This window comes from Embiotoca jacksoni, unplaced genomic scaffold (genome assembly GCF_022577435.1).
Source record: "Embiotoca jacksoni isolate LCO1_2020_lvr unplaced genomic scaffold, fEmbJac1.0.p SCAF_5, whole genome shotgun sequence".
Taxonomy (NCBI): Eukaryota; Metazoa; Chordata; class Actinopteri; family Embiotocidae; genus Embiotoca; species Embiotoca jacksoni.
In genome coordinates this window covers 10,104,214-10,130,547 of record NW_027185403.1, presented here as the reverse complement: position 1 = coordinate 10,130,547, position 26,334 = coordinate 10,104,214, and the positions used below count along the sequence as shown (strand labels likewise).

The 26,334-nt window shown below is 41.7% G+C and overlaps 1 protein-coding gene across 33 annotated transcripts in view; it reads left to right on the top strand.

The window, feature by feature from the left end:
- LOC138211026 (protocadherin alpha-C2-like) overlaps positions 1-26,334 on the top strand; it is a 222,628-nt gene that overhangs the window by 186,502 nt on the left and 9,792 nt on the right. For 31 of the 33 annotated variants that reach the window (XM_069170560.1, XM_069170573.1, XM_069170569.1 and 28 more), the window contains exons 2-3: positions 20,537-20,601; positions 24,366-24,451. In XM_069170560.1, coding sequence (XP_069026661.1) covers positions 20,537-20,601; positions 24,366-24,451 — 151 coding nt within the window. Of the gene's footprint in view, positions 1-354; positions 2,804-13,785; positions 16,847-20,536; positions 20,602-24,365; positions 24,452-26,334 lie in introns of those variants that run through there. The other 2 variants (XM_069170545.1, XM_069170539.1) reach the window with 2 other exon arrangements.

The window sequence follows — 26,334 nt, the reverse complement described above, 5'->3', positions numbered from 1 at the left end:
TGAACTGATCAGTATTAACGGAGGAGACACTTTTAACAGAACTCAGACTTTACCTAATAAAGAAAAGGTAAGGGTGGAGCTGTCAATAATTTAATGTTTTCCTTTCTCCCATAATGTCCTAGAGGAACTGCTTATTTCAGGACCACAATGTTTTAAACTACAGTATGTTCTCCTTCTGATTTCATGACTTCAGTGTTTTCATCTTTTCTTCCCTCTGACTTCAACATTACCACAAGATGTCGCTAACAGCTCACGGAGCTGAAACACGTTTTATTTCTGTATGACGCTCCTCCCTTTACTGAGGGTTGATAATTCTTTGTAGCAGTGTAGAACATGGTCATTGTGTTGAGGGGCTTTGTTGAGCAATGTTACCGCTGGAGTGATCTATTTTTCGAATTATCTTGTTTAGCAGACTGTGGACAGAATGCAACAAGGGGATATTTTCCGGCATTGGATGTATTATTTGTTCCCTGTATTTCACATATGGAGTATCGCAGCGGCACAGATTGTGTATTCTGTCACGGAGGAATCGACCCCGGGTACCACTGTGGGAAATCTGGCGAAGGATTTACATTTAGCTGTAGAGGAACTGGAAACGCGAGGTTTTCAGATTTCAGGACCTAATACAAGGTATTTGGAGGTCAACGTTAAGACTGGGATGCTTCTGGTGAAAGACAGAATAGACCGAGAGGAGCTCTGCTCTCGAAATATTAAGTGCTCTCTGGAAGTGGAAGCCATTGTGAACTCTCCGCTGAATCTGTATCGCTTTGAGGTTAAAATCTTGGACATAAACGACAATACACCCTCTTTTCGAATACCGGAGATTGTTTTGAATGTGTCCGAGTCGGCTTTTCCTGGTGAGAAATTTGCCCTCCCAAAGGCGTTCGATGCAGATGTCGGAAGTTATTCAGTTAAAGGCTACAAGCTGAGTCAAAATGAACATTTCACGCTGGATGTGCAGAATGGTGGCGAGCCGACGATGTTTGCTGAAATGGCACTGCATAAAATCTTAGACCGTGAGAAACAGCCGGTGATCAAATTAATTCTGACAGCTGCAGACGGAGGAAAACCTCCTAAATCCGGCACGTTACATATCACCGTTAATGTGCAGGACGTCAATGATAATATCCCAGTATTTGACAAGCCCTTGTACAAAGCCACGGTGCTGGAGAACACGGCGCGCGGTGCCACCGTCATTTCTGTGCATGCTCGCGATTTAGACGAGGGCCTTAATGGAGAAATAGAGTATTCTTTCATAAACCAAGACAATGATAACGATGTCGATAAATTTGCTATAAATCCCATAACGGGGGAGATTACAGTGAACGGAGAATTGGACCACGAAAAAAACAAAGCAGTTGAAATTCGGGTCCAAGCGAAAGACAAAGGGCAAAATCCAAGAGCATCAAATTGTAAAGTGCTCGTTGAAATCACGGATGTTAATGACAATCCACCAGAAATATCAGTGACGTCTTTAGTCAACGTGGTGAGGGAGGATGCAGCCGTCGACACAATGGTTGGACTTATAACAGTGAGAGATTACGACGCAGAAAAAAATGGCGTTGTTCAGGTTAAAATTGTTAATTCTGTGCCATTCACAATTAAGAACACGTATAAAAATCATTACTCTTTAGTCGTAGACGGAACTCTCGACAGAGAACGACTTTCTCAATATAATGTAACAATAACAGCGACTGACGAAGGTCTCCCGCCCCTCTCCAGTACAAGCGTCATTACTGTCCACGTTTCTGATGTCAATGACAACGCACCACGTTTTAAAGAACCTGTGATAAACATTTTTGTCAAAGAAAACAGTCCCGTAGGCATTGTTATCTATACTATGACTGTAGATGATCCTGATGTAGATGAAAATGCAAAAGTAACATTTTCAGTAATTAATAATAATAACAATAATAAAAATAACATAATAGGGTCAGTTATTAATGTTAACTCAGAAACTGGAGATATAGTCAGCCTGCAGTCTTTTAACTACGAGGAGTTAAAAACATTTCAGTTCAAAGTTCAGGCCACAGACTCTGGTGTTCCTCCGCTCAGCAGCAACGTGACTGTGAACGTTTTAATTCTGGATGAAAATGATAATAATCCAACAGTTCTGGCGCCCTATTCTGAACACGGCTCCGTGAACAGTGAGAACATCCCCTATTCTGCTGAAGCAGGATACTTTGTGGCAAAGATCAGGGCTGTAGACGCAGACTCTGGATACAACGCGCTGCTTTCTTATCACCTGTCTGAGCCCAAAGGAAACAACCTGTTCAGGATCGGAACCAGCACCGGGGAAATCAGGACTAAGAGGAGAATGAGTGACAATGACCTGAAAACTCACCCCTTGGTGGTGCTGGTTTCTGATAACGGAGAACCCTCCCTGTCAGCTACTGTGTCTATTGATGTGGTGGTGGTTGAAAGCACCGCTGACATCCAGACTCAGTTCAGACATGTTCCTATAAAGGAGGACAGCTTCTCGGATCTGAACCTGTATCTGCTGATCGCCATTGTGTCGGTGTCAGTGATCTTCCTGCTGAGCCTCATCAGTTTAATAGCTGTCAGATGCCACAGGACGGACAATTTCAGCAGGTACAGCGCCCCAATGATCACCACCCACCCTGACGGGAGCTGGTCTTACTCCAAATCTACTCAGCAGTATGACGTGTGTTTCAGCTCAGACACGATGAAGAGTGACGTAGTGGTTTTCCCTGCACCGCTTCCACCTGTAGATGGTGAACTGATCAGTATTAACGGAGGAGACACTTTTACCAGAACTCAGACTTTACCTAATAAAGAAAAGGTAAGGTGTATTGTTGAGACGATAGTCTACAAGTTTTGTAACTTTTTTTTATAGATCATCTCTGTGTTGTAAATCCCTTGCTCTGTCACTACAAGCCTACTTGCACCTCCTCTCTGCCTGTGTTTGGTATAAGTGCTGTCCATGGTGCTGAAGTCACAGGGGCCTTTTGGTGCTTCTTTGTTACATTAGTTATCTCACCAGCAATGGTGGAAAAATGATATCAATATAGCAACATAGAAATACTACAATAGAAGTAAAAATACTGCATGAAAAATTGTATCCAAGTAACAGTACAGAAGTATTAGTCGTCAAATGTTATAGTACAAAAGTAAAAGTACTAGTTTGGTCCGTCTGACTGATATATTATTATATGACATAATTAGATAGAAAATACTGAAGCATCAGTGTGTAGCAGCATGTTAGTTTTGCAGCTGCTGCAGGTGGATGTAGTTTGAACTACTTTATATAGAGTTTTATTTGAATGGATAGCATGAATCTAAGGGGTCATCAGATTATTACTGGAAGAGGAAAGAAGAAAAAACAATGGTTTGACTGACACATTTTTTTTTCAGTTTTTTGACTTTTATTCTAGTCCTTGAATTTTGATGAGATTTTGAAACATTTATTGAAATGAAACCCTGAAAAATTACAGAAATCGCCAACTACACAACGCTCTTTGTAAGACGTCAGGAGGTTGTAAACCATTAGTTCAATCTTTAACAATGTGTTGTATTTCAAAAGCCTGTCACACTATCCATTGTGTTAATACATCATCTTCAAAGTAATTAAAGCTGTCATAACAGACATTACAACATTTCACTCTGAAATGCGGTGGAGTGGAAGTATAAAATAGCATCAAATGGAATTACTTGAGTAAAGTAGGCTACAAGTACTTCAGACTTGTAAAATTTACAGTTACTTCCCACCACCGCCTACCAGACTGTAGCACAAAGCATAGCGAAACCTGGGGTTTTGTAATGCTGCCAACCATCATCAGAAACTATAGAACTGTGACTAGAAAAATACATCAACACATAAGAAAGTTAAAGAAACAAATGTGAAATCGTCAAAATGTGTGATATCATGAGAAGTATCAGTCCAGGCATTTCTAGCAGCCAAAGGCTCTTTATAAACAACTCTACGCTGTCTAGGTTAAATGAATGACGTTGTGAATGCTTAATATTACCCTTAAGTATAACTCGTACAGTTAACTTAGCAAGGGTGGACTGAAACAATAATTCAGACCGGGAATTTTACTCCATGCCAGGCCACTCTGTTCATACAAACTACCAGACGGTATGTTATGGTAATGAGTTGTACACCAGCAAAAACTCACTAGTATACCAATCATACCACATGTACACATATACAACTGTACAAGGCTAGACACACAAAACCATTACATTACATTATGAAGAGAGTCCAAAAGTTAGCGCAAATGTTCAACTGATGATCTTCATATTCAAGCATCAAGCACGAGTATCAAACATTTTCACACGCAAGTAATGGTTTTAGCTTTTCACTCACTTGCTCATCACGGACGGGTTGCTTGGTTTGGAGCGTTTAGCAGCGTCTGTAGAAAGGGCCTTTCTCTTTTTAGCCGTCTCCAAATCTGCAGGGTCTGTACCGTTCTTCAGAACCCGGAAGACTCGTCTGAAATTATTAGAGAAGCGGATAGACACTTGGTCAACTAACCTTAATGAAGAGGACTTCACCAAACATTTAACTTTCAGTGACAATACTCCACAGCAGTTGAATCTTATTTAAAAAAAAATAAAAAAAAAATGTAGGGTCCAAAATGTATTTAAACGTACGGGAACTACTTGTACGAGATATCGCACATCTCCAAACTTTATCTATCTGTCCCAAACACTCACGGTCGCTCTGCAGTATAACTAAAAACACTGCTCTCACCCTCACGCGGCTTATTCAAGTAGAGCTTTAACTATGATTTTGCTGCAGCAGGTGTTATGAGAAATGTTTGGAGTCCTGAACATGCATGATATTCGTGGTCAAGTTAAATAATCCTGACAGATAACACAACTTTACCAGAGAAGTTGAGTGTCGTAGAAAAAAGTCAGAAGAAATAAATCATCCATCACTGGTGTGTTAAAGTAACATCCAATTTGTTTGGTCTCGGTGCACGCGAAAAAAAAAATTAATTCTATTTAAAGGCCATGGGGGGAAAAAAACCGGAAAGACTTCTTCGTTCACGTAATGGGGGTCAGTGCTGCTCCGTGTGGATGGGAGTTGTATTGCAGCCATATATTTTAGCTTCCCGGAGAGGCTCGAAAATGCCTGGGAAGTGACGGTTTACGTGTTTTCTTAATTAGCCGCGATTTAGTCACTATTTCATACTCGTCGTGTTGTCTGACAGCAGAAACAGGAAAAAAAATATGTAGGCTAAATAACAACAGCTTTATTGGGAGTTCGGCTGCATCAGAGTGTAGTATATGTGAGTACAGAGAGCAGGGGAGAAGCAACCAGATGTAAGATGTTGACGCCAAATGACAACACAAATGTCTGCCCTCCAGCTGAGTAAGTCTTGATTTTGTACCGTTTATAAGTCGCTTACATCGACTTATGTTGTTTATCCACGTTTTCAGTTTGTCTCATCCTGCGCTCTTGTGTGTTGAAGTTCCCTGCGATTAACATTTGGGTCAGTGCAAACCCAGCGTCTTTCATGTGGAGGGAGCTCAGAGCTACCACAAGTAAACAGACCTAATGACCAACTTTTTTTTTATGACGTGTTAATCCGGTGTCTCTGAAACTAGAAGACAGACTACAGCCTGAAGTAAATATGTTTCACGATAAATCTATTATGAATACCATCCCACTCTATGGCTTCACATGAATTTCTAACATCACTTTAAGGCTATGTATTGGATGGGATGTTGTGCTCTAGTCAGTCGTGGCCTTATAATTTGTCAAAGTCCTGCATTTCAGAATGTAGGCTAAGATGTGTCTTTCTCATGTTAACTGGAGCTCTTGAAGACAGAAGAACAAGCACCTTCATTTTAAACCTCATTAAACTTTCAAAACCAGTTGCTCTTATAGTCTACAGATCATCAGACATTTTCTTGTCCATTTTTCTCTCTCCTTCACTGTCCAGTTTTCTTGGTATTTTGTGCATATTTTGGTGTTGATGTACTGCACATCAGCTTACTCATGTTGAAGATGGATGGAGCAAGAGGATTAATGTCATGTTATGTCACCAAACTCGGTGCATTTTCAGTGGACAATTTGACCTTTCATAGCAGGAGAAGCACATGCAGGAGAAAGACCACTCATATTTAGGATTGCTCTGTATATTCAAGTATCCTCGTCAGCTGTAGCAGTGAGCCAGCATGCACAACCTGAAACCAAAGCAGCCAGGTAGAATTTGGTTAATGTTAGATTCATTATTTTCCTTTGTGCTTTTGTTACCATGTTGATGTCCAAGTGTCTTCTATTAAAAAAGGGGTATAAGAATGATAAAGGATGCATTTTGAAAACACCTGTGCCGGTGGATTATAGATTGTAGAGCCTTTACTTGTCTCAGGTTTAGACATTTTTATATTGCCTGGCATTGTTTTCTTGAAGTCAACCCTGTTTCTCCTGAGATACTTCTCTCAGCTGCTCCTGGCTTTTGTTATTTAACATGCTTTAATTCTCTGCAGTTTTGCACTCATTTCTCTGCATTCAAAGCAAATTGCTTATTTGGAAAGACTGATGTTGTTATATTTTTATCCACAACCTGTTTATGCTTTCAACTTATGTCATACATACTTGTCTTAATAGCTTCAGCTGTCAGGGACTTAACTCAAAGCCGATGCAGTTTATTCCTAATAGCAATATTAAAGTGTTATCTTTTTACTTTCACTATAAAAGAAAAGTAATTATAGACAGAAACGTTTCAGTTTCTTGACTATTTGTTCACTGCTCCAAAATGAGACTGCTTAACACATACATGTAGCTAATGTGTTTTTTTTTTTTTTTTTGTATTACACATTCATATCCTCTTGTATTTGTGCTTTTAAATCTGCTAGTTGTACGTCCTTTATTTGTCTTTTTCACACTCTTGGTGCTTCATCTTTTGCAAAGAAAATTCTAGACATGTACATGGTTTTCATTTCACGCCCATTCCTTTTTCTCCTTCTCGTCCTCCGTGCTACCACACCGCGTTCCCCTCCCCCTATCCTCCACTCTCTCCGAGAAGGGGAGCAGCTGAGAGAACTAACAGGGAATTAGCGTCCATCTCTGCAGACACGTGTGTTATCAGCCTCAGAGCGCTGTAAACACGATCCAATATATTTTCATTAACTTTCCTAATATGTGTACAGAGCTCTGATCCGCTCATGTCAAGTATTGCACAGATGTGCCTTGTCTACTCCATTTCCATTGAATTGTCAGTAAATCCAGTATACGTGTACATTATGGCTTTATTATTATTATTATTATTGTTATTATTATTGTTATTATTATTATTATTATTGAGGCTGTTATGTTATCATTGCTCCGACCTGGTGGGATGTGTTCAAATATTGTCGGTGAAGTACGTTGTGCTCCGGTGGATGTATGATGCTTTGTGTCATTCAGACGGTATGACCTCATTTAAGGGAGTGGTTCAGCACAAACAACCGTGGCCTGATCCGTCAAAACTCCGTCCGTTTGATTGGTTCATAGCGAAGAGGACTGAACTACGGCTTTCTGCACTCTCGAACAGACTTTGAATATTGCAGGCGATGAGCATGGGTTGTGTGCGGTTTAAAAGTGGGTCAGCGATTTAAATATGGCAGCCCGGTACATGCGCCATCTGACTGCACCTGTGTTTATTGCGTCGCTTCTTTCTTCTTTTTTTTGTACGCTGTCATACGCACAAGCTCTCCGTGCTGTGGTTCCTAAAACGATGCCTAGAGCGGTCTCTGCGTAAAAGTGGTTCAGTATGTGTTCTGTGTGCTGCAGCTCTCTGTGAATGTGTGTGAGTGAAGGAGAGAGAGGGGGGAGGGGCAGGTAATTTTCCGCTTCTCGTTGCAGCAGCAGCAGCAGCAGCAGGAGGGAGTTTCAGTACCGATCGAGGTATCAGCTCCGCTCGGCTCAGCTCTCCCTCCTGCCCTGCTCTGCGGCTGGGTGGGGCTGACAACACCTAGTGTCAATCACAGCTAAACCGGGCGGGCGGGGATAAAGGCCAGGGTGGATGAGGTGAAGAGGCTTTTATCCATGCTGCCATCAGAACATCGTGTATCTGTGTCGCTCTGTCACAGGATTTTTTTTAATTTTATTTTTGGTGCCATAACACGGTGCACATTTGCTCGCTGTGGAAGTTATAGAACCATAAAAGTAATAACATATAGGCCTACATTGAAGAATTATCATGAGAGCTAGTGTTGTGTCAGTATACTTAAGATGACGACACAGTCTCCAATAAAAACGTCCAACTCTGCCTCCCCTGGTGTAGAGTTGCATTCAATTATTGATTCTCCACTACATTATCCTTGCTGAAGCTCACAGCTAAGTGCTTCCCTGTTCATAGATTGCAGTCATACAGCAGAAGCACTCACTGCAAGTCATTTTGGTGGAGTATACAGATGGGTTCAACAACTGGAGCAAAGGCCTGACATAGAAATGACCTCATTTCAGTTGTGGCACAAGGTGACAAATCAACAGAGTTATACAATTAATTTACTGTTCTTCTTAAATTATCTGTGTCAGTCATGCACACATCTTATGCAGCACTTCCTGTTATTCTTCCTTACAAGGGTGTGTCCTTTGTGTGACAGTGAGGTTAGTGCTGCTGTCTGTGGTTACCATGGAGACTGAGCTGTAATGAAATGATGAACCAGTCTGTTTCAAGGGAGCTCCCAGTATGTACCCGCCCCCACACAGACATCCATCCCAGCATGTGTTGTATAGATGCAGGCAGGAAGGAAGCGGTGTGGAAACAGTGGGAGACCAGAGAAATAGAGACAAAGAGAGAGACAAAGAAAAAGATGCAGACCAAAGATGTCCAGCATCTTCAGCAGAAATGCCCAGTCAGGCAAAGGGTAAAGGAAGTGAGCAACAACAACAACAAAAAAATCGAGGGAAAAGTGTTTGAGATAAGAGCTTCAGTTCCAAAATAGAAAAGGGTTTTAGAGAAAGTCACTAATACAGCAGCACAGACTCGAGCCTCAAGCCTTGAGGATGAGATAGTGAGAAAACAGGAGTTTGTGAGGATGAGATGGACAAAAAAAAACCCCACATTAAATACATGCCCTGCAGCTGAGTGAGAACATCACAGGCTTACAATTGGTCACAGATAAAAGGAAGAATTTATCAAAACCCCCCCCCCTCCCCTACTCCCCAAGTCCCCTACTCCCACCAACCCGTCCTCCATCCATGCTCCCTCTTAGTGGCATTTGGATGTTATTCGCAGTCATTAGATAAGCTTTGTCATGCTCAGAACCACGGGTTCCATCCTCTCCCATCCGGCAAGGATATAAAGCCAGGGCATCCTAAGAGGGAAGTATCCAAAGCCTGCCTGCGTTTCCTGATAGCTTTGTTCAGTGCCACAACAAGAATCTGTTTGATTTATGCACAGTCTGAATTCAGGACAACCAAGGAAGTGTTTAACCCTTGCAGGGTCCCACTGGGAGGGATTTGTGCTGCTTTTAGTTCCCTCATGCCCTTTATTTTTGAAAGAAAGGTACACAGGGGATCAGCACAAACATACTGAGAGAATGCCTTCTCCTCCATCTTACTGTGTCCACCTGAGTAAAAGGATTGGGGTTACCATGGGACTTTTGTTCTGGATAAGTTATTGTGCATAGAGGAGAGGAAGGTATGAGAACACAGCTGTCATACTGTGATAAACCAATATACTAATACAACTCAACAGTTTTCTTTTACGTGTGTAGTTTTAGCTGCATTTGAGTTTTGTTTTAAACAAGTCGTTTTCAGCTGATTTTTCTTCATTTGAGAGAGATAGCAAAAAAATGTTGTAAATTGTGGTACCTTAGAGTTGTTTATTGTCTCCTTTTTTATGGATCAACAATAGCCTTAGAGACAGAATACTTGAATTTTGCTGGCATTTTGTATGTATTGCATGTATATTGCATTTTGCACTGAAATTGTTGTTTTAAATGCATGTGATGTGGATCTGATGTTAACTATACATGTATAGGTTTGTCCTTGTACCGATTACAGATAGTGGATGGAGACCGTCGGCATCCTTCATGGTGCTCTTTCTCGTCTCACCTCTGGAGGGTGCCTTGCCTTTATATTTTGCTTTATCCATTGCGGTCACTGTACTGGAAATGATAAAGAAAATGACTGCCTCTGCAGCCTGACGTCTGTGCCCTCCTTCCCTCCCTCCCTCCCTCCCTCCCTCGCTCTCTCAAACACACACACTCAGAGATGGGATTATACTTTAGTGCTTTGGCTTAATGAGAAAGCCTGTGTGGATGGGCAGTGGGGTGATGGTCACATGTCCAACCCTTGTACTACCGATTTATTCCAACAGAGGGACCAGTTTCGCTGTCTCTCACCTCTCTTCCCTCCTGCTCAGGCAGCCTCTCCCAGTCAGAGTGGGATTACATTTGCAGTGCATTTGGCATAGACTTTTAACCTTTTTTTTTTAAGTGAGCCAAAACTCCTCATGTGTGAGATTTATCCTGATGGTTCTGAGTTGTCATTTGTCATCTTTTATTTTCATTTCTTTTGATTTACCATGACAATATCCACCAAAGGTAGCCATAATCTGTTAAAATACTTTATTTTGTAAGGCAGTTGTTCAAGATTCTGTTTCTACACCCTCTTCTAAAAAGGGCGGTTTGCTGGTTTCTTTTTAAAATTTGCACGACAGCCTGGAGCCATTTATTCTATTTTTCTTTCTCACTTTCTCTGTGAACTAACATGAAAAAAAAAAATGAAGATTTGAATTACAATACTTTGGACCAGCAGGTTTTGCTGACGAAGAGGAAAATAATTTTCTTTTAAAGTAAGGTACTTAATGAACTTTATCTGTGAACCAGTAGGTGTATTCTGTAGACCTTTGCGTGATCCTATTCCCTGCAGTCAGTGTGTCTGTTTTTCAAAGATCTGGCCTGTCGTGGCCGCTCCCTGACATTTAACAATGAGAGGGAACAGCTGCAAAAAATGTTCTGACATTCATTCAGACAAAACATTTTTGTCCTTAGATAGCGTCTTTTTTTTTTTTTTTTACTCGCGTTTTACACTGCCTGTGTGCGAGCGTCCATGCCTACAGGCACAAATGCCCTTTAAGTTTGCATGACTGCCTCTGTTTGTATGTGTTGACTGAGGGAGTGATGTAAGGAGCAATGCTTCATGATAGCCCAGTCTTGACCTGGTTTCCCCGTGGATCTCTGTTGTCATCTGACTCACTAAAATAGGGGATTCCATATAAACGACTCTTGGGAAGTAATATGAATGGCTTTTAGAGTGGCCGCTTACAGTATTAATGAGGTTGAAGAGAAAGTTATTAATATAGTGGCCATCTTGCATTATTGATGGAATGGTGGGTGTTAATATTCTGGCAGAGAGACTGAACGAAGAGGAGGTTTCAATGTTTAAAATTTGTATTACCTTTCTCAATAACTATCACGTGCCTCTTTGAATAAAGCCGATGTCTGTTTCTGACCCACTGTGTCAGTGTGAGCTCTTGTGTTTCCACTTAGGACCCCAGTATGCCCCTCAGCCAGCCCTCAGCTGGAACAGTGGCTCTCTGACAGAGGCGCAGCTGGAGACATTGTGGAGATTTGGGGAAAGTGAGACAATTTATGGATTGAGAATTAAACATCAAGGGCAGCTAAAATAATTGAAAGCAGGTTCTGACAGCCTGTGTTTTATTTAAGACAGTAAAAATAAACACAAATTGGCCAATTAGCTCTTTGAGATCAGTATTCGTTGATGCATGACAGGCATCTGTCTGTAGGTGGAATTGCGTTGATAGCTTCATCTGCAGCACCCTTGAGTGAAAAATGAAATAATCTACAGCTCAGAGGCGCGTAGTTAATGCAGAATGAGATGGGTGTATTTGAAGCGGACGCAGGTGTTAGAAAACTGTAAGAGAGCCTACAAATTCAGCGAGGGGGAAAGGATGAGAATAAGAGAGACATGTGCAAAGGTCAGGGGAAATCCAGCTCTGTTTGTTGTTGACAAGATAAACGTCGCCTGTCTTCATTTTCATATCATTGCCAAACACGGAGGTTCAAACGCCCCACTGGGAAAATCTGTTAAATGTCATGGTTAGTGTGTCAGACCGTACATGTCGACCTGAAATGGCGAGCCCCTGTTGAAAGAAAGCAGCACTGCCTCGGTGGGATCATGCAGAGAGAAATCCATGACAAATATACTCAACCGTTAAAAGGTTTTGCAGGAGTATTTAAATGATAGGCAATAGTATGTCGTCATTTCAAAAAACATTTTCTTCTCGCATGCACAATTTATATTATTCAATTCTTATAAAATATCATTGCACTGAAACCTTTTCTCATAATATGTGTAAATTGGGATTTTTGTATATCACATTTGGCCACAGCGCCGACTGCCCATTTCGACACGTCTTCGTTGCCTCAGAGTGTGAAGAGCCACTCTGTATCTACCCATCCACGAGCAGCATCCAAGTGAGTCACTGTCTTCTCCCTGTCTCCCGGGATGCCAAGTGCTGTCATCGCCGTGGGCAGACCAGGCGTGGGTGCGAGTGGCAGAGCACCAGGAAAGGGAAAAGATTATGTGGGCGGTAGACGCTCATGTTGGCCTAGTGGCTGAGGTGAACCAAGAGGATTCAGGGTTTTCACAAGGCCACTTCTTCACAGCACGTAACTTGTTCAAAGAGTATGATGGATCACATCAGCACAGTTTTATGTTCGGCACAATACTGGATGCATCATTGTCTTTCCTTACAGTAACTTAATCTTGTTGGCTTTTAATCAAGGTCTGTGTAGGATATGTGAATTTGAAAGCATGAGTCTCCACGTTTAAGAAAACATCTGTCCACTTCTCTCTCTCATGTTATTACTGCAAATAAGACATTACTTTATTTGGGGTAAAGTCTCATGTAATTACTTGCAATACAGTTCAAATAAGAATTTAATATACTGAGACCAGAGTAATTAGAGGACAAACCAAGTGGGATGTCTTCACCTGCTGCACAAGCTCCACTCAATCCATCACAGCACATGGAATATAATATTTTTTATGTTATCATGTGAAACTGAAACACCGAGAGGTTAGTGATGTGATTATTATGCTGATAGCTGAGGGAAGCACTGTATGTTCTGTCGCTCTTTCAAAGAAATGACTGATGTGTGTGCTTCAAAATAGTTTGTGCTTAATCCGCCTGTCAGCACAGTCCAGCATTGTCTTTTGCCAGATGTGGAATGGGGTCACATTTTGAGCATCCTGTCTGTGACCTGGTTGGCATCGTCACCACAATTTCATTCATCAATTTCAACATCACAGGCTCTGTGTTTTTTGTGGAAAGGACTCTGCAACACTGAGGTCCAATAGGTTTTTAATGACAAAACATTGTCAGCTGTCACTGTAGGGCAAACAGAGAATAAAGGAACAGAGAATATGCTAATTTATCCCCCCAGAGTCTCAGCACTTAATACTGAGCAGACACAAAGTTAAACAACAACATTCATTCCATTTCCTTTTGTGATGTGGTTAAACCTCCCCTTATTCTCATGTCTTTTGTTGTGATAATAAATCCCTCTTTAAATTGGATCACAGTCATGCATTATGGACAGTCTCTGACACCAATGCGCATTTAGCTCTCTCATATTTGGTCTGTTTATCTGTTTCTTTCTCCTCCAAAATGTATTCGTTTTTTCTGTTTGAGCGTTGCTGAGTTATTGTTGGTTTGCATCAGTGAGGATGTCGAATCGCCAGGCTGCTTCATAAATCAGTTTCCCAGCGCCCAGTGAAAAGGGCGGTGGCACTGACAAAAAAAAGAGGGAAAAAGGGTTGTGTTCATTTTCCCCAAATACGCATACACATGCCACTGCTCGCGTCATACGGCCCCAGGATTCGTGGATAGATATATTGATAACACTCCAGGGTATTTGCGCTTTTTTGGATTAAATTTTATTCGACGATGCTCGATCATTTTATCGGAGGTGCTGAATTGCAGCCAGCATCGTTTGAGCGAGAGGCTCACCCTCCCCTTTTGCCCACAGAGAGCATCGCCACATCGCAGAGAGGGAGAGGGAGAGAGAGCATCTGTGAAAGGAGTCAGCCTTGCAAGGGGATGGATTGATTTAAAAACATCACCCAGCCTGACAAAGTAAAACAATGGATGCACGGGAGAAATTTTCCACACGGGCACCAGAGAGGACGCGGTGTTTATCCTGCACATAGTCGGAGTTGTGCACGGACTATACCCTCGTTTTTAATGAGGCGGGTGGGGACCCATAGCAAGCTGAAAAGGCGGAAAGATTTCTCCAACCCGTCTGCAAATTCTGCCTGCCTGCGATGGCTGTTTCGGCGCGATGCTGTTACAGTCTAAAGGAAAATGTGCCTTTGTCTTTGTATTTGGTTGTATTCGTACTCAGTGGCCTTGCAAATGCACAAATACGATACTCCATTCCGGAGGAGCTGGAAAACGGGGCATTGGTCGGTGACATTGTCCGGGATTTGGGTCTGGATCTGAGAAAACTTTCCACCCGACGCATCAGAATCACATCGGACAGTGGACGGAGATATTTCACCATCAATCACAAAACCGGGAAGCTGGTGGTGAGTGACCGCATTGACCGAGAGACCGTTTGTGAATTCAGCGGCACCTGTTCACGCAACCTGGAGGTGGTGTTAGAAAATCCGCTGGAGATGCACAACGTGGAGGTGGAGATTTCGGACGTGAACGACAACGCACCACAATTCCCTCGAGATGAATATCAGCTTGAGGTGTCGGAGTCCGCTCTCACCGGCTCGCGTTTTCACATCGAGGGAGCTCAGGATGCAGATGACGGCTCCAACTCCGTGAAGCAGTATCGACTCAGCCCAAACGACCACCTCACTCTGGACTCAATCAAACCCTTTTCCAATGATAAGCAAATCGAGCTCATTCTGAAAAAGCCCTTTGACCGGGAGCAGATGCCCTCTCATCAGCTAATCCTGACGGCAATAGATGGAGGCACCCCACAGCGAACTGGCACGGCCAAAATCAATGTCCGTATCCTTGATGCCAATGACAATGTGCCTGCATTTGACAACTCTGTGTACAAAGTAAAACTGTCTGAAAACTCTCCTAAGGGCGCGCTTGTGATCAAGTTAAATGCAACAGACCCTGATGAGGGCACAAATGGGGAAGTTTTTTACTCTTTTAGCAGTTACACGCCAGAAAGAGTCCGGCAGATGTTTTCTATGGACACAGACACAGGGGAAATTAGAGTGAAAAACAATATAGACTATGAGGAGACAAACTCATATGAAATGTACATACAGGCGATGGACAAGGGGCCAACCCCCGTGGCAGTACACTGTAAAGTGGTAGTAGAAGTTTTGGATGTCAATGACAACATCCCTGAGATTGTGCTGTCTTCGCTCTCCAGCCCTGTCCGTGAAGATGCCCGGGCTGACACAGTGGTAGCATTGATTAGTGTGAATGATCGTGACTCTGGACAAAACAAACAAGTAGCCCTGGAGATCATGCCCCATTTACCTTTTAAGATCAAGTCTTTCCGGAACCACTACACGATCGTCACATCTGCTTTCCTGGACCGGGAAACCATCTCGTCTTACAATGTGACTGTCAATGCTGTGGATGGCGGCACCCCACCCCTGTCATCTCAAATGACCTTTAAAGTGGATGTTGCAGACGTTAATGATAACCCACCTCGTTTTGAGCAGACGTCATACACGGTTTATATTACAGAGAACAATGCCCCAGGTGCACCTTTGTGTGTGGTTAAGGCCACAGATGCCGATGCTGCAGAAAATGCACGCATCACCTATACTGTCCTCAATGATAACAATCATGGTATCCCTGTAGCCAGCTACGTCAGCATCAAACCTGATAAAGGTGAGGCATATGCCCTGCGAGCCTTCGACTTTGAGAAGCTGCGAGAGTTTCATTTTCAGATTAAAGCCCAGGACAACGGCGTGCCTCCTCTCAGCCGTGTGGTCACAGTGTATGTTTACATCATGGATCAGAATGATCATGTGCCCAAGATAGTCTACCCACCCACCAATGGGAGCCGCACCACGGAGACCCTAATGAAAAACTCTGAAGCAGGAGTGTTGGTTAGCAAGATTATGGCGTGGGATGGTGATGCTGGGCAGAATGCTTGGCTGCTTTATGCCCTGGAGCAGACCAACACAGACTTTGATCTGTTCAAGGTGCATGAGCACACAGGTGAGATCCGCACCACAAGGCGTGTCATTGAAGATAACTCCACTTCCTTTGTTCTGACTGTCCTGGTGTACGATAACGGCCTACCGCCGCTTTCCTCCACCGCCACCATCCATGTGTATGTCATGGAGCTCCCTCCAAAGTTGACCCCTGACCCCAAGCGCATCATCAGGCCCAACAGCCCGCTAATGTTTTCCAATGTCACTCTCTACCTCATCATCGCCCTGAGTGCCACTACCTTTGTATTCCTGGTCACTATCTTTGTGCTGGCCATTGTGCGTTGCCATGCCTATTGTACCCAGCCTGGCTCCTGCTCCCCATGCTGCGTATCCAAGAAGAGTGTACCAGAGGGCGGCACCACAGCAGGTGGCGGTGGGGGTGGAGGAAGAGCTGCAGGTGGAGCAGGTGGAGCAGGTGGAGGAGGTGGAGCAGGTGGAGCAGGTGGAGGGCAGCCAAACTCCAATGTGGCCCTACGCAGAGACCTCAAAGTGGAACCGCATTATATTGAAGTGCGAGGAAATGGGTCTTTGACCAAAACATACTGTTACAAGACATGCCTGACTGCCACGTCAGGAAGTGACACTTTTATGTTCTACAACACGGGTCGGCCGCACAGTGGCACCTGGGGCTCAGGCTACGTCACCAGCCACAGTGGACAGAGCCAGTTATTTGTACGCCGTCTCAGTATGCCAGATGCAACTGCCATTCAGGTGTGTGTCTGGTGCGTTCTCTGTCTGTTATTTTAGATTGCCTCACAACAGCAAATGACTCACAAAGCACAAGCCATAAAAGAATATATCTTGGTGAATTACTGTTCCGGCTTTGCTCTAAGGCGATGTTCTTGCAGTAGGATTGCAGTTGACATTTACGACTACGGAGCTGTTAAAGCCTTTGATCTGTTCTTCCGGCATGTGATGTTTTAAAAACATGTATTTTCTTGCTGCTTTTCAGTTTGTTTTTCAAGTGCTTAGTGGCATACAAGCCTTTATTCTGCATTTCTATCACTTACATCCAAGATGACTGTAGAAAGATAGGTTGAAAAAGGTTTTTCTGCCACTCCAGGATTTGCTTATTTCTTGTAAGTTCTCTCAAACTAGATCCTATAATTGGCATCTATCAGAATGAAGAAACAGATAACATTATTTTGTTCATCTATGTAGTTATGACATTACCATTCACTGGTCATATTATCTATGTACAGGTCTGCTTCTTGGAGAGAACGCTGGCATTCTTAACTGTGTGTAGCTTCTCTGGGTTTGCTGAGTGTGGTAAAAAGTGTTTTTTGTGTGTCCCACACTTGCTAAAGATCAGGTATTTGGAGTTTTGGGGTTTAAGATGTTAAAGTGTGTCTGTCCTCTACAGTAAAGCCGATATAAGGAGGAGAATCTATCTAGCACTGCCTCTATCTCCGCACTGTTCCTTTTTTTCCTTTTTTTTTTAAACTAGTAGATTTCAGTAGCTTGTTGACCTATGACCCCACACGGCTTGTGTTATTTGTCTGCAGTGGACTATGTGCCACAATTTTCAAGTCCAGTAGGTCCAGAGGGTTCTGGGCAGAGAGAGAGAGTCTGGGAAATAGTGCAGCTTTTCCAGCTACAAGGGATACCAGTCCCACTGCACCAAAATATCCTGTTCTGGTCACGTACCTCTCTGGTGCTGAACAGCAAGCCAGACTTTGGGAATCGGTGAAGAAGGCAGAAATGAGGCAGAGACTGTGTCCGAGTCTCATTTACATGAGAGCTTAATTTCATGGTTTCATGGTATTTGTGTAAAAGGTTGATAACAATATGCACAGAGTCGTTTGCATCATTTCCGTTTATAGTAAAAACAAACAGTATTAATAGGATCAAACACAAAATATTTGTTTTCTACTAATCGTGTTTGCCCCAGAGCCTCAGTGGGTCTGTCTGTGCAGTGCAGAAAAAGAATACAGGAGAAAATAAGTGATAAAGAGGAACAAAGAAATTATGAAGGCAATTATTCAGCTATCAATTGACATGTTCCTCATTAAATGCCAGTCATGTTTCTTCTTGCTATGTAATTAAATGGCAGCTATGTGTTTCTTAGTACTGTGCGGGGATTGGCTGCCTCCACACAGATGAGGCGGGGGATAAAAGGTGATTGGACACAGTGTTGATGGAGGAGGTGTGAGCTCTGTATCCATGCAAGGAGTGTTCACTCAGAGGGAGAGGGAAGAATTGAGGGAAAGGCGTGAAAAGGGTTGTCCAAACCAAAAGTTTTTTTATTCCGTAATTTACATTGTACCGTGAGGCAAGGAAATGAATACACTAAAAACCCCATGGGAACCTTTTTTTTCTATCGACTTAATTTGCTTTCTGCCTTTCAGATGAAGAAATGGAATGCATTGATTTTTCGTTCTTAGATTTTTATTTCTTTGTTTTTGTTTACATTTACTTTTTGCAGTGGTAATATTCTCGCTATGCATATCTGTCTTCCCTTGGGAGTATTTAAACTGCGGGCATGTTTAGGTTCCAGATGCTTGTATTTAATTTGTGTGTGTGTGTGTGTTGTGTGTTCTAGTGTGTGTTGTGTGTTGTGTGTTCTAGTGTGTGTGTGTGTGTGTGTGTGTGTGTGTGTGTGTGTGTGTGTGTGTGTGTGTGTGATTTCATTTACCCCCATAAACACCATACGGCCAAGCAGACCAGACTCCCTTTGGCCACTGCGGTGCCGCAACAGGGCAAACATCTAGCAAAGCCGTTTAGTCCCATTTGCGGACAATCTGGTCTTAATTTGAATTAGTTATTTCATTATTTATCGTCTTGCTTTCTTCCTGTACATTGTGCGAAAAAGAAGATTAGAAATTAGCTGTGTGTTTAATGGCACACTAACTTCTCTTTCATTTTAATATCAGTCTTAACTCTCGATCCACTCACTGATTGCTTTTTGGTGAGGCATTTTTCACCCTCAGTTTCGGGATGGATAGATGCTGTAGTGCTCTGTATCCCTGTAGACATTCAGTTTGAGAGTCTCCAGGAAGAAAACCAGGCTTGTCTCATTAAGACCAAATATTGGATTCCAACGGGTGATGAATGTCCACTGCAGATTCATAGAGGTCAATGCAGCTTCAGCAGCAAGTGAACATCTGTCATATTTGAAAGGAAATGGGATTGCAAATGGGTCTTTTATGAACTGCATGACCAAGCGGGGATAATTTACAGTCCTCAGTCAGGTTGGTTTAGCTCTGTCGGTGGTTTAGGTTGAAATTAGAGATAATGCAATCCCATCTAGGTATGTAGTTGGGTTAACAGCTCATTTCGCTGCACCGGGAACATGATTTTACAGAGGAATCTCAACCACTAATTTTACTTCACTAACCACATTTTTCAGGTTTTATGACATTGTATGTTTGTGTGTTGTTAATAACTGGGACTTACTAGAACACAGACACTGAAATCTCATTAGGATGCCACTAACAAATTGCATCACTGGCAGACAGACATAGGTTGCAGTGGGGGAGGGATCCTTTGTGTCTCTCTCTGGTACAATTGTCTCGGAGAGTTAATCTGATATCTGCCCTCCCCCATCCTTCCTCCACCTGTGACCTTCACTGGACTGAAATGACAGAGGGCGGTGGGTGGAGTGTAAAACGTAGCCGGGGCTCTGCACAGTTACCATGGTGAGATGTGTCATACTGAGTCAGGCAGACTATGTGCGAGTGAAACTCAAGGTTTTGATCAGCGTAAAGAGGATATAACAGGAAGAACTCAACAGCATCGGAGAGGGGGTGGTGAATAACACAGGCAGGGAGGAGGTTCGCTGTGAAGGAAAAATACAGAAGATGATGGAGGCTGTTTAAAAACAACCTTATTAGGCATAATTCTGTGAAAAGTGATTTTCACATTTAAAAGTTTTAATGTGGTAGAGAATGGAGAGGAAGGGACTAAGAACATTAGGTCAGTAATTGTAAATTTAAATGGAGTTTGTCAGCACACAGCAAAAGGAAAGTTCTGCAATCTTCATATGTAATAGATCAAACCATAATCAGCTTAGACTGAAAGGTTGCACTCTAGATATGTAGCTCCAGGTGTTATACCACCATGGGATCAGTGGGCTGCTGGAGTGAACATTTTCAAAGTCATTCTTTTTCCAAAGTCAATGACGGTAGGGAAGGAAGGGTGGAGGAGAAGGAGAGGGTGTGTGAATGGCAGGAGATGAGTGCACATACAAAATTCGATTCATCACTCATTTGTCTCCAAAGACAGGAGCAAGCTGCCACTACAATGAATGTGTGACTGAGTTTGTGTGTTACTGTGTGTGTGTGTGTGTGTGTGTGTGTGTGTGGCTCACATGCACTCGCAGTTCTCTCCATGACTTATTAATGAGATGGTTTTGGCTTTCGCCTGTACTTAAGACTCAATTCCTCTCACTCTCTCTTGCAGCCCAAGGGGCCGAACACAGACTGGAGATATTCAGCCTCCCTGAGAGCAGGAGGTGTAATGCAGAGGTAAGCATCCCCCCTTTTTTGTCCCTTTAGAGAGGGTATTTCATCAGAATTCACCAGTCACTATCAGAAAATAAAAAGATATTTACATTGGTGTCCCATCTAGTAGGATTTCAACCGATAAATACATTCTGCACCAATTTCTAGCTGACTGATGTGAAGCAGAACCAAACCTTTCATTTAGACAAATAGCTCTCAGACAACTTTGCACAAAGTTTCACTGAGCCCCATGACACAAGTGTACAGTTGATTCAGGTCATAAATTAACATACTGTCCAAACATAGTCCACAGAAATGGCTCCAGAATACCATTAAGGTATACTACATATAATGTACTACATAATCATATGAACATAAAATGACTGCAAAGCTAAGCTAAACATAAAGGCAGTCATTCGTCTGCCAGTTGAAGGGAGAAGTTCTGTTATCCTGAAGCAAAGACCAAAAATAATTTCTTGCTGACAAGTCTCTACCTTTTATCATCAGTTCCAAAGATTGTCTGTTGTAAGAAAAGAGGTGTGCTTATGCAGATATTGATCAAAAATTCCTGTGCAGCTGAGGTGATTGGAGATTAAAAAAAAAAAAAAAATTTTTTTTTAAAAGATTAAGACGCTACCAGTACCTTTTTGGCTCCTGCTAAGTTCTTTAAGCCTGGAAAACTAGTTGATGCATAGTTTTTAATAGGACTGATGAGCCAGTTATTTTGCTACCCACAACAGACTGCTATCTTGATATTATTTTACTCAACTAATAAAAGATATGTACTTGCATGATAATGTTTAAATAGTTACTCTTGTTGTTGAGCTGACATTGAGGTCTTGTGCACAGCCTAATCCACTTTTAACATTCAACAAGACCTGTCTTAGTTTGCTGAAATAAAATAAACAACATCAACATGAAAAGGGTACATGGAGTCCCCTTTGCATGACCATCAGGCAAAATTTTATATATCTCCAGCCAGGTGATGCATTTGGATTTATTCACAGGCTTATTCCAGTAAATATGTCTTTGCTGCAGCTGTTGCTCAGCTGCTATGTCAGTATTGAGGGGGAAGAGGTGGGACTTTGTGTCAGACATTTACAAAACAGAAAAATTAAAATGTCCCAATGTACATTCTTTCTATTAAACACTCAATTAAGGTAAATTGAGAGAAAATTCCCAAATGTTCTACGTTTGGTGAAGGAATCTAATTTTAATAAGCAGAAATTATTACTCTTATAATGATAATCAAACAAAAGTGAAATATGAGAGGAGAGAGTGAAGAGAAATGCTGTTGGAATTGGCTTTCTTAGTTTTACCATAGACAGATGGAGGACTGACAGGAGGGAAGAGTAAGCAGAGAGGGGGTCAGTGATGTATGAAGGTCATCAGGTGGAAAGATGGCCAATCAGCGACATGGAGATGGCTTCATGAATACACCAGTGATCACATTACCCATCAGGCACTGGGGTATTCATGGAGATGGCTTCATGAATACACCAGTGATCACATTACCCATCAGGCACTGGGGTATTACCTGCTGTGGGACCAAATCAAGGGTTATGCTAATTAGGTGGCACCATAATTACAAATAGTCACAGGTATAATGAGGTAGGCACGTTATCTCTATTTACCCCTTTCATATATTATATATATGTATGTAATCTATTTTATCTGTTCACATCTTATAGATCGCTGCCCTTTAACAGAAAACAACTTCCTTAGTAGTATTTAACATGCTTAATAATAATATATACACAACACATACACAGTTTATCTTTGTGGCTACAGTAGTCTTATAGCAGAGACAGCCGCATGGGTCTCCTGAGGACTATATGTATATGCACATCATGTGTTAAATCGTACTGATCCAATCTTAATTTATACTTCAGTGCTACTGTCCAGTCTACAAGTACAATGCAGTGCCTGATAGCTTTGTCTCAATTTATATGCAACCTGAACCATTAAATATTTGTATATAGTTTCCATTATTTGAACAATAATAGTATAGATACAAATATGTGTGTATTCATTTTTGCACTCTGATGTACATGTCAGATTAATAAATGTGTCATCTGAGTGTCATTAATAATACACAGATTCTCTCATAATTACAGCAGGGATTAATGAGCCTTAATGTGCTTAAGTAAACCAGTCTAACATATTAAATCTTTCTCATGACTCACCCCCTCTGATGTGTTTTAGGTTGACTATATTCAATTGCCAAGCATTACTGAATATTTATGTTTTTATACATTGACATAATCAGAGTTTGTATTAGAGATTTTGGATACCAAACACCATGTAATGGCAGTGACCTATTTCATTTAATTTAATCTCTGGTGGAATGCACAACATTTCCCCCTACTTGTGTTCTTAGGCAGTTGTTTTGTGGTTTATTTTGTGATCACAATCGTCATGAACTGAAACAAATAAATGTTGCTGTGAGAAAGTGAGGGTTACAGACAGTAGGAGAGGAAAACATGATTGGGAATGAGAAAGAAGTACTGTCATTAGCTGAAAAGTTTATTATCAATTGAGAATTCCCATTAATATTTAATCAGTGTATTCTGATAATGCTGGTGCTTAGCAGCACTTAAAATGGCCTCCATCATCAAATCACTTCTCTTCACTGAGCCACTGTACACACAGATCTACAGTCATACAATTTTAACTGCCTTCACCATTAATAAATCATAAACTTGCTGCCCATCACACATTTCTATTTTGCTACTCTGGTTCATATCTTTGAAAGAGACTGGAAGTTTCTTTTTTAAGATGTAATACAAATACGGGTGCCTTTGCAGCACATAAATTGGTTCATACAGACCTCAGGAAAGGTTTTAACTTCTAGGGACCTAGTTTTACACTCAAGGGTCGTAAGGGGAGGAGGGAGGACTGGTAGATGAAAGTAAAACAGCGGGAGACATGAATCCTAGTTGTGCTTTTAGAATAACAATTTAAGTAGATTTATATGTCTCTGCATCTGGTTTTATCTCTTTCTGCTTGAACAAACTAGAGTCTGGATTAAAAATGATTTAATCTGCTAACACCCAGCAGTTTGAAGGTAACTGTTAAATGGTATCACAGAAAAAATGATTTCATATTACTATCTGTACGGTAAGATATCCTCTTCATGAAGTTATAGCTCATGGCTAGGCTTATATATTTGTATCATTTTGGGTGTACTGACCCTTTAAGAGAGGGTCTACCATCCTTGGTTACTTCATAGCAATGAGCATTTTTTTAAAGAAACATAAATTTCACTAAGACTCTTGTCTGAACAAGACAATACAATCATTTTAAAGATAAGACAGACGCACTGAGAGAGAACTATCGTTTCTCTGTTGCACACGAGAGAATGGGGGTGTTTTCAGTGGAGCGGAGGGTGCTGAAACACCACAGAGTGGGTGTGAAAATGTAAAAGGGACTATCTGCAATCCATAATCCAGAGGTTGTCAGAAAAATGTAGAGTTAATACATAAATCCTAATCTGAACATAGCCTATCTGGGATTGTGTTTGCTCTACCATCAACCAACCCCCCCACACAAGTACAAGTACCAGGGTTTGAATTTTTAATTGTGTCTATTATTTAGAAACATATGGAGATGAAAGAAATGGGTACATAGGCTCTTTAGTCACATGAAACAATCATAATACTGAGTTTGCAAAGGACACAATCATGTTTATGCATGTCTCCTGTTGAAAAGTTGGAATCTGTCTATACTGTATGTGAAAGGATACCTTTCTGGTGTGTAATATGGTGATGGTGTTTCTTGTCTTTCAGCTCAGTGCACATGGAAGAATCCTCAGTAATGCAGGGAGCCCAGGGGGTCCTGGTTCAGAACTGGCCCACTGCATCCAGTGCTGCTGGTAAGAATCCATCAAGACACCCTCATCTAAACCAAGCAAAACTAATTTAGACATGGCTAAGGCACAGAAAAATAAGAAAGTTTAATAAAGTAGGAAGTCCCCTTGGCAGTCTAGTCCTCTAAAACATCCTTGTCTAAAACAGTGATAACCATTCACGATTAGGATTATTAAATCTGTTTTCAACACATTCGTCAACGCAGATTCAAACAATTTCTAAACTAATTATCTCAATAACTGTACATTCCTCAAGAGCTTATCAAACCGCGAGAGAGTAATCAAATGAGGAAAACATATCAGCTTTGAGATCACCCCGACCCACTCCTACCACTTCCCACTGCTGCAGGGAGAGGAAATGACATGTGCTATGTAGGTGGAGATGGATAACTCTCCTCTTTGTAGCAGGAAGAGACACAATACAGAGAAAGAGAGGAAGAGAGAGACTATCATTGATTGGATTATCAGCAAAATGTTTATGGAGGCATGAATCACTGAGCCACAAACATTAGAGAATACATCAGAGAATGATAATAATACATAATTACATTATTTCTCCTTTGAATGTGGATCTCGTTCATTCTCGAGCTCTTTTATTCACACACCAATGAAAACCAAGACTAGGCGTGGGATAAAATCAAAATCATTTTTAATATTTTACATAATATATAGACAATCAGGATTCTGTGTCTGTGCATTATCACAGACATCAAATTTTTGAATGCTGTTTTGTGGTGTTAGATTTTAATATTATTGTCATTCAGGAAACAATCATGACTAGTTTGGAACAGACATATCAAAACTGAGTCATATCCAAAGTGTTTAAATATAATACTGGCAGCACTTTTGCTGTAAAACAAATGCAAATAGCGCAATGTCGTTGTCAAGTATGCAGAAATACTGCAAGGGTGAAATAGACTTGCAAGGTGACTTTCACATTCATAAAGTAGGAATATTTATCTCTATTATGTTAACTAATGATGACAGGAGAGAGTTGTACGAAGTGACGAGAAGTCACTTTATTTACAGACAACAGAAAATTAAGTATTTTTGGCCATCTGGATGGAAAAGACGTTACTAATGTTCAAACAAAGCACTGCAAAGGAGCAAAAATACTAAATGACAGCATATCCATTGATAGATTACTTTTCACAGACATTGTAACGTGAATGTCACTGCATATGATGTCAAAACTAATGTCCCTAACAAAGATTTATGACCAAAGATGGACTGCACACACAGTGTGAGCACCCTCCGTGGAGAATTCAGTTGTCAGTTGTCAGCTTTCTCATGATGACAGTGAAGTGGGGTCAAAAAATATTAAGAGTGAAGTAGAGTGGACTGCAGAGAAAAATTGAAGGGGAAGACGTGCGAGTAGGAGACACGTAGGTGCAATGAAAAGACAGGAGCAATGATGAAAATGCAATCAAGTTTAGTCAAAGAGGTGATTTGTCGTAATTAAGAATGTGTTTTGGCCTGGTGTCTTCTATAGACAGAAGGTGGTGGGATGGGCAGGCAGACAAACTACCCACACAGTAACTACTGTCTCTTCCTATCCCCGCTCACGTACACACAGCTTCCTCCGCGCTGCCATCGATTTTTTGCCTTGGCTGAGGACTTACAGCCTGCGGGTGTTTCAAAACATGAGAGATAGAAAGACAGAGAAAGAGAAGGAAGAGAACAGGCAACAGTGACGTCTTCAGGGTGGGTCATTGTAACGAGATCAGCTGGTGAAGATTTAAAGTGGTTTAATTAAGCTGTGGCGGTCTGAGAACAACACATTGTGTGCACGCTAACCTTGCTTTGCCTGAAGGCTAACTGTCCCCTTCTTTATCTCATTGTTGGCCAGGTTAAGAATGGAACTATTAGCTGAGGGCTATTTTGGCTTC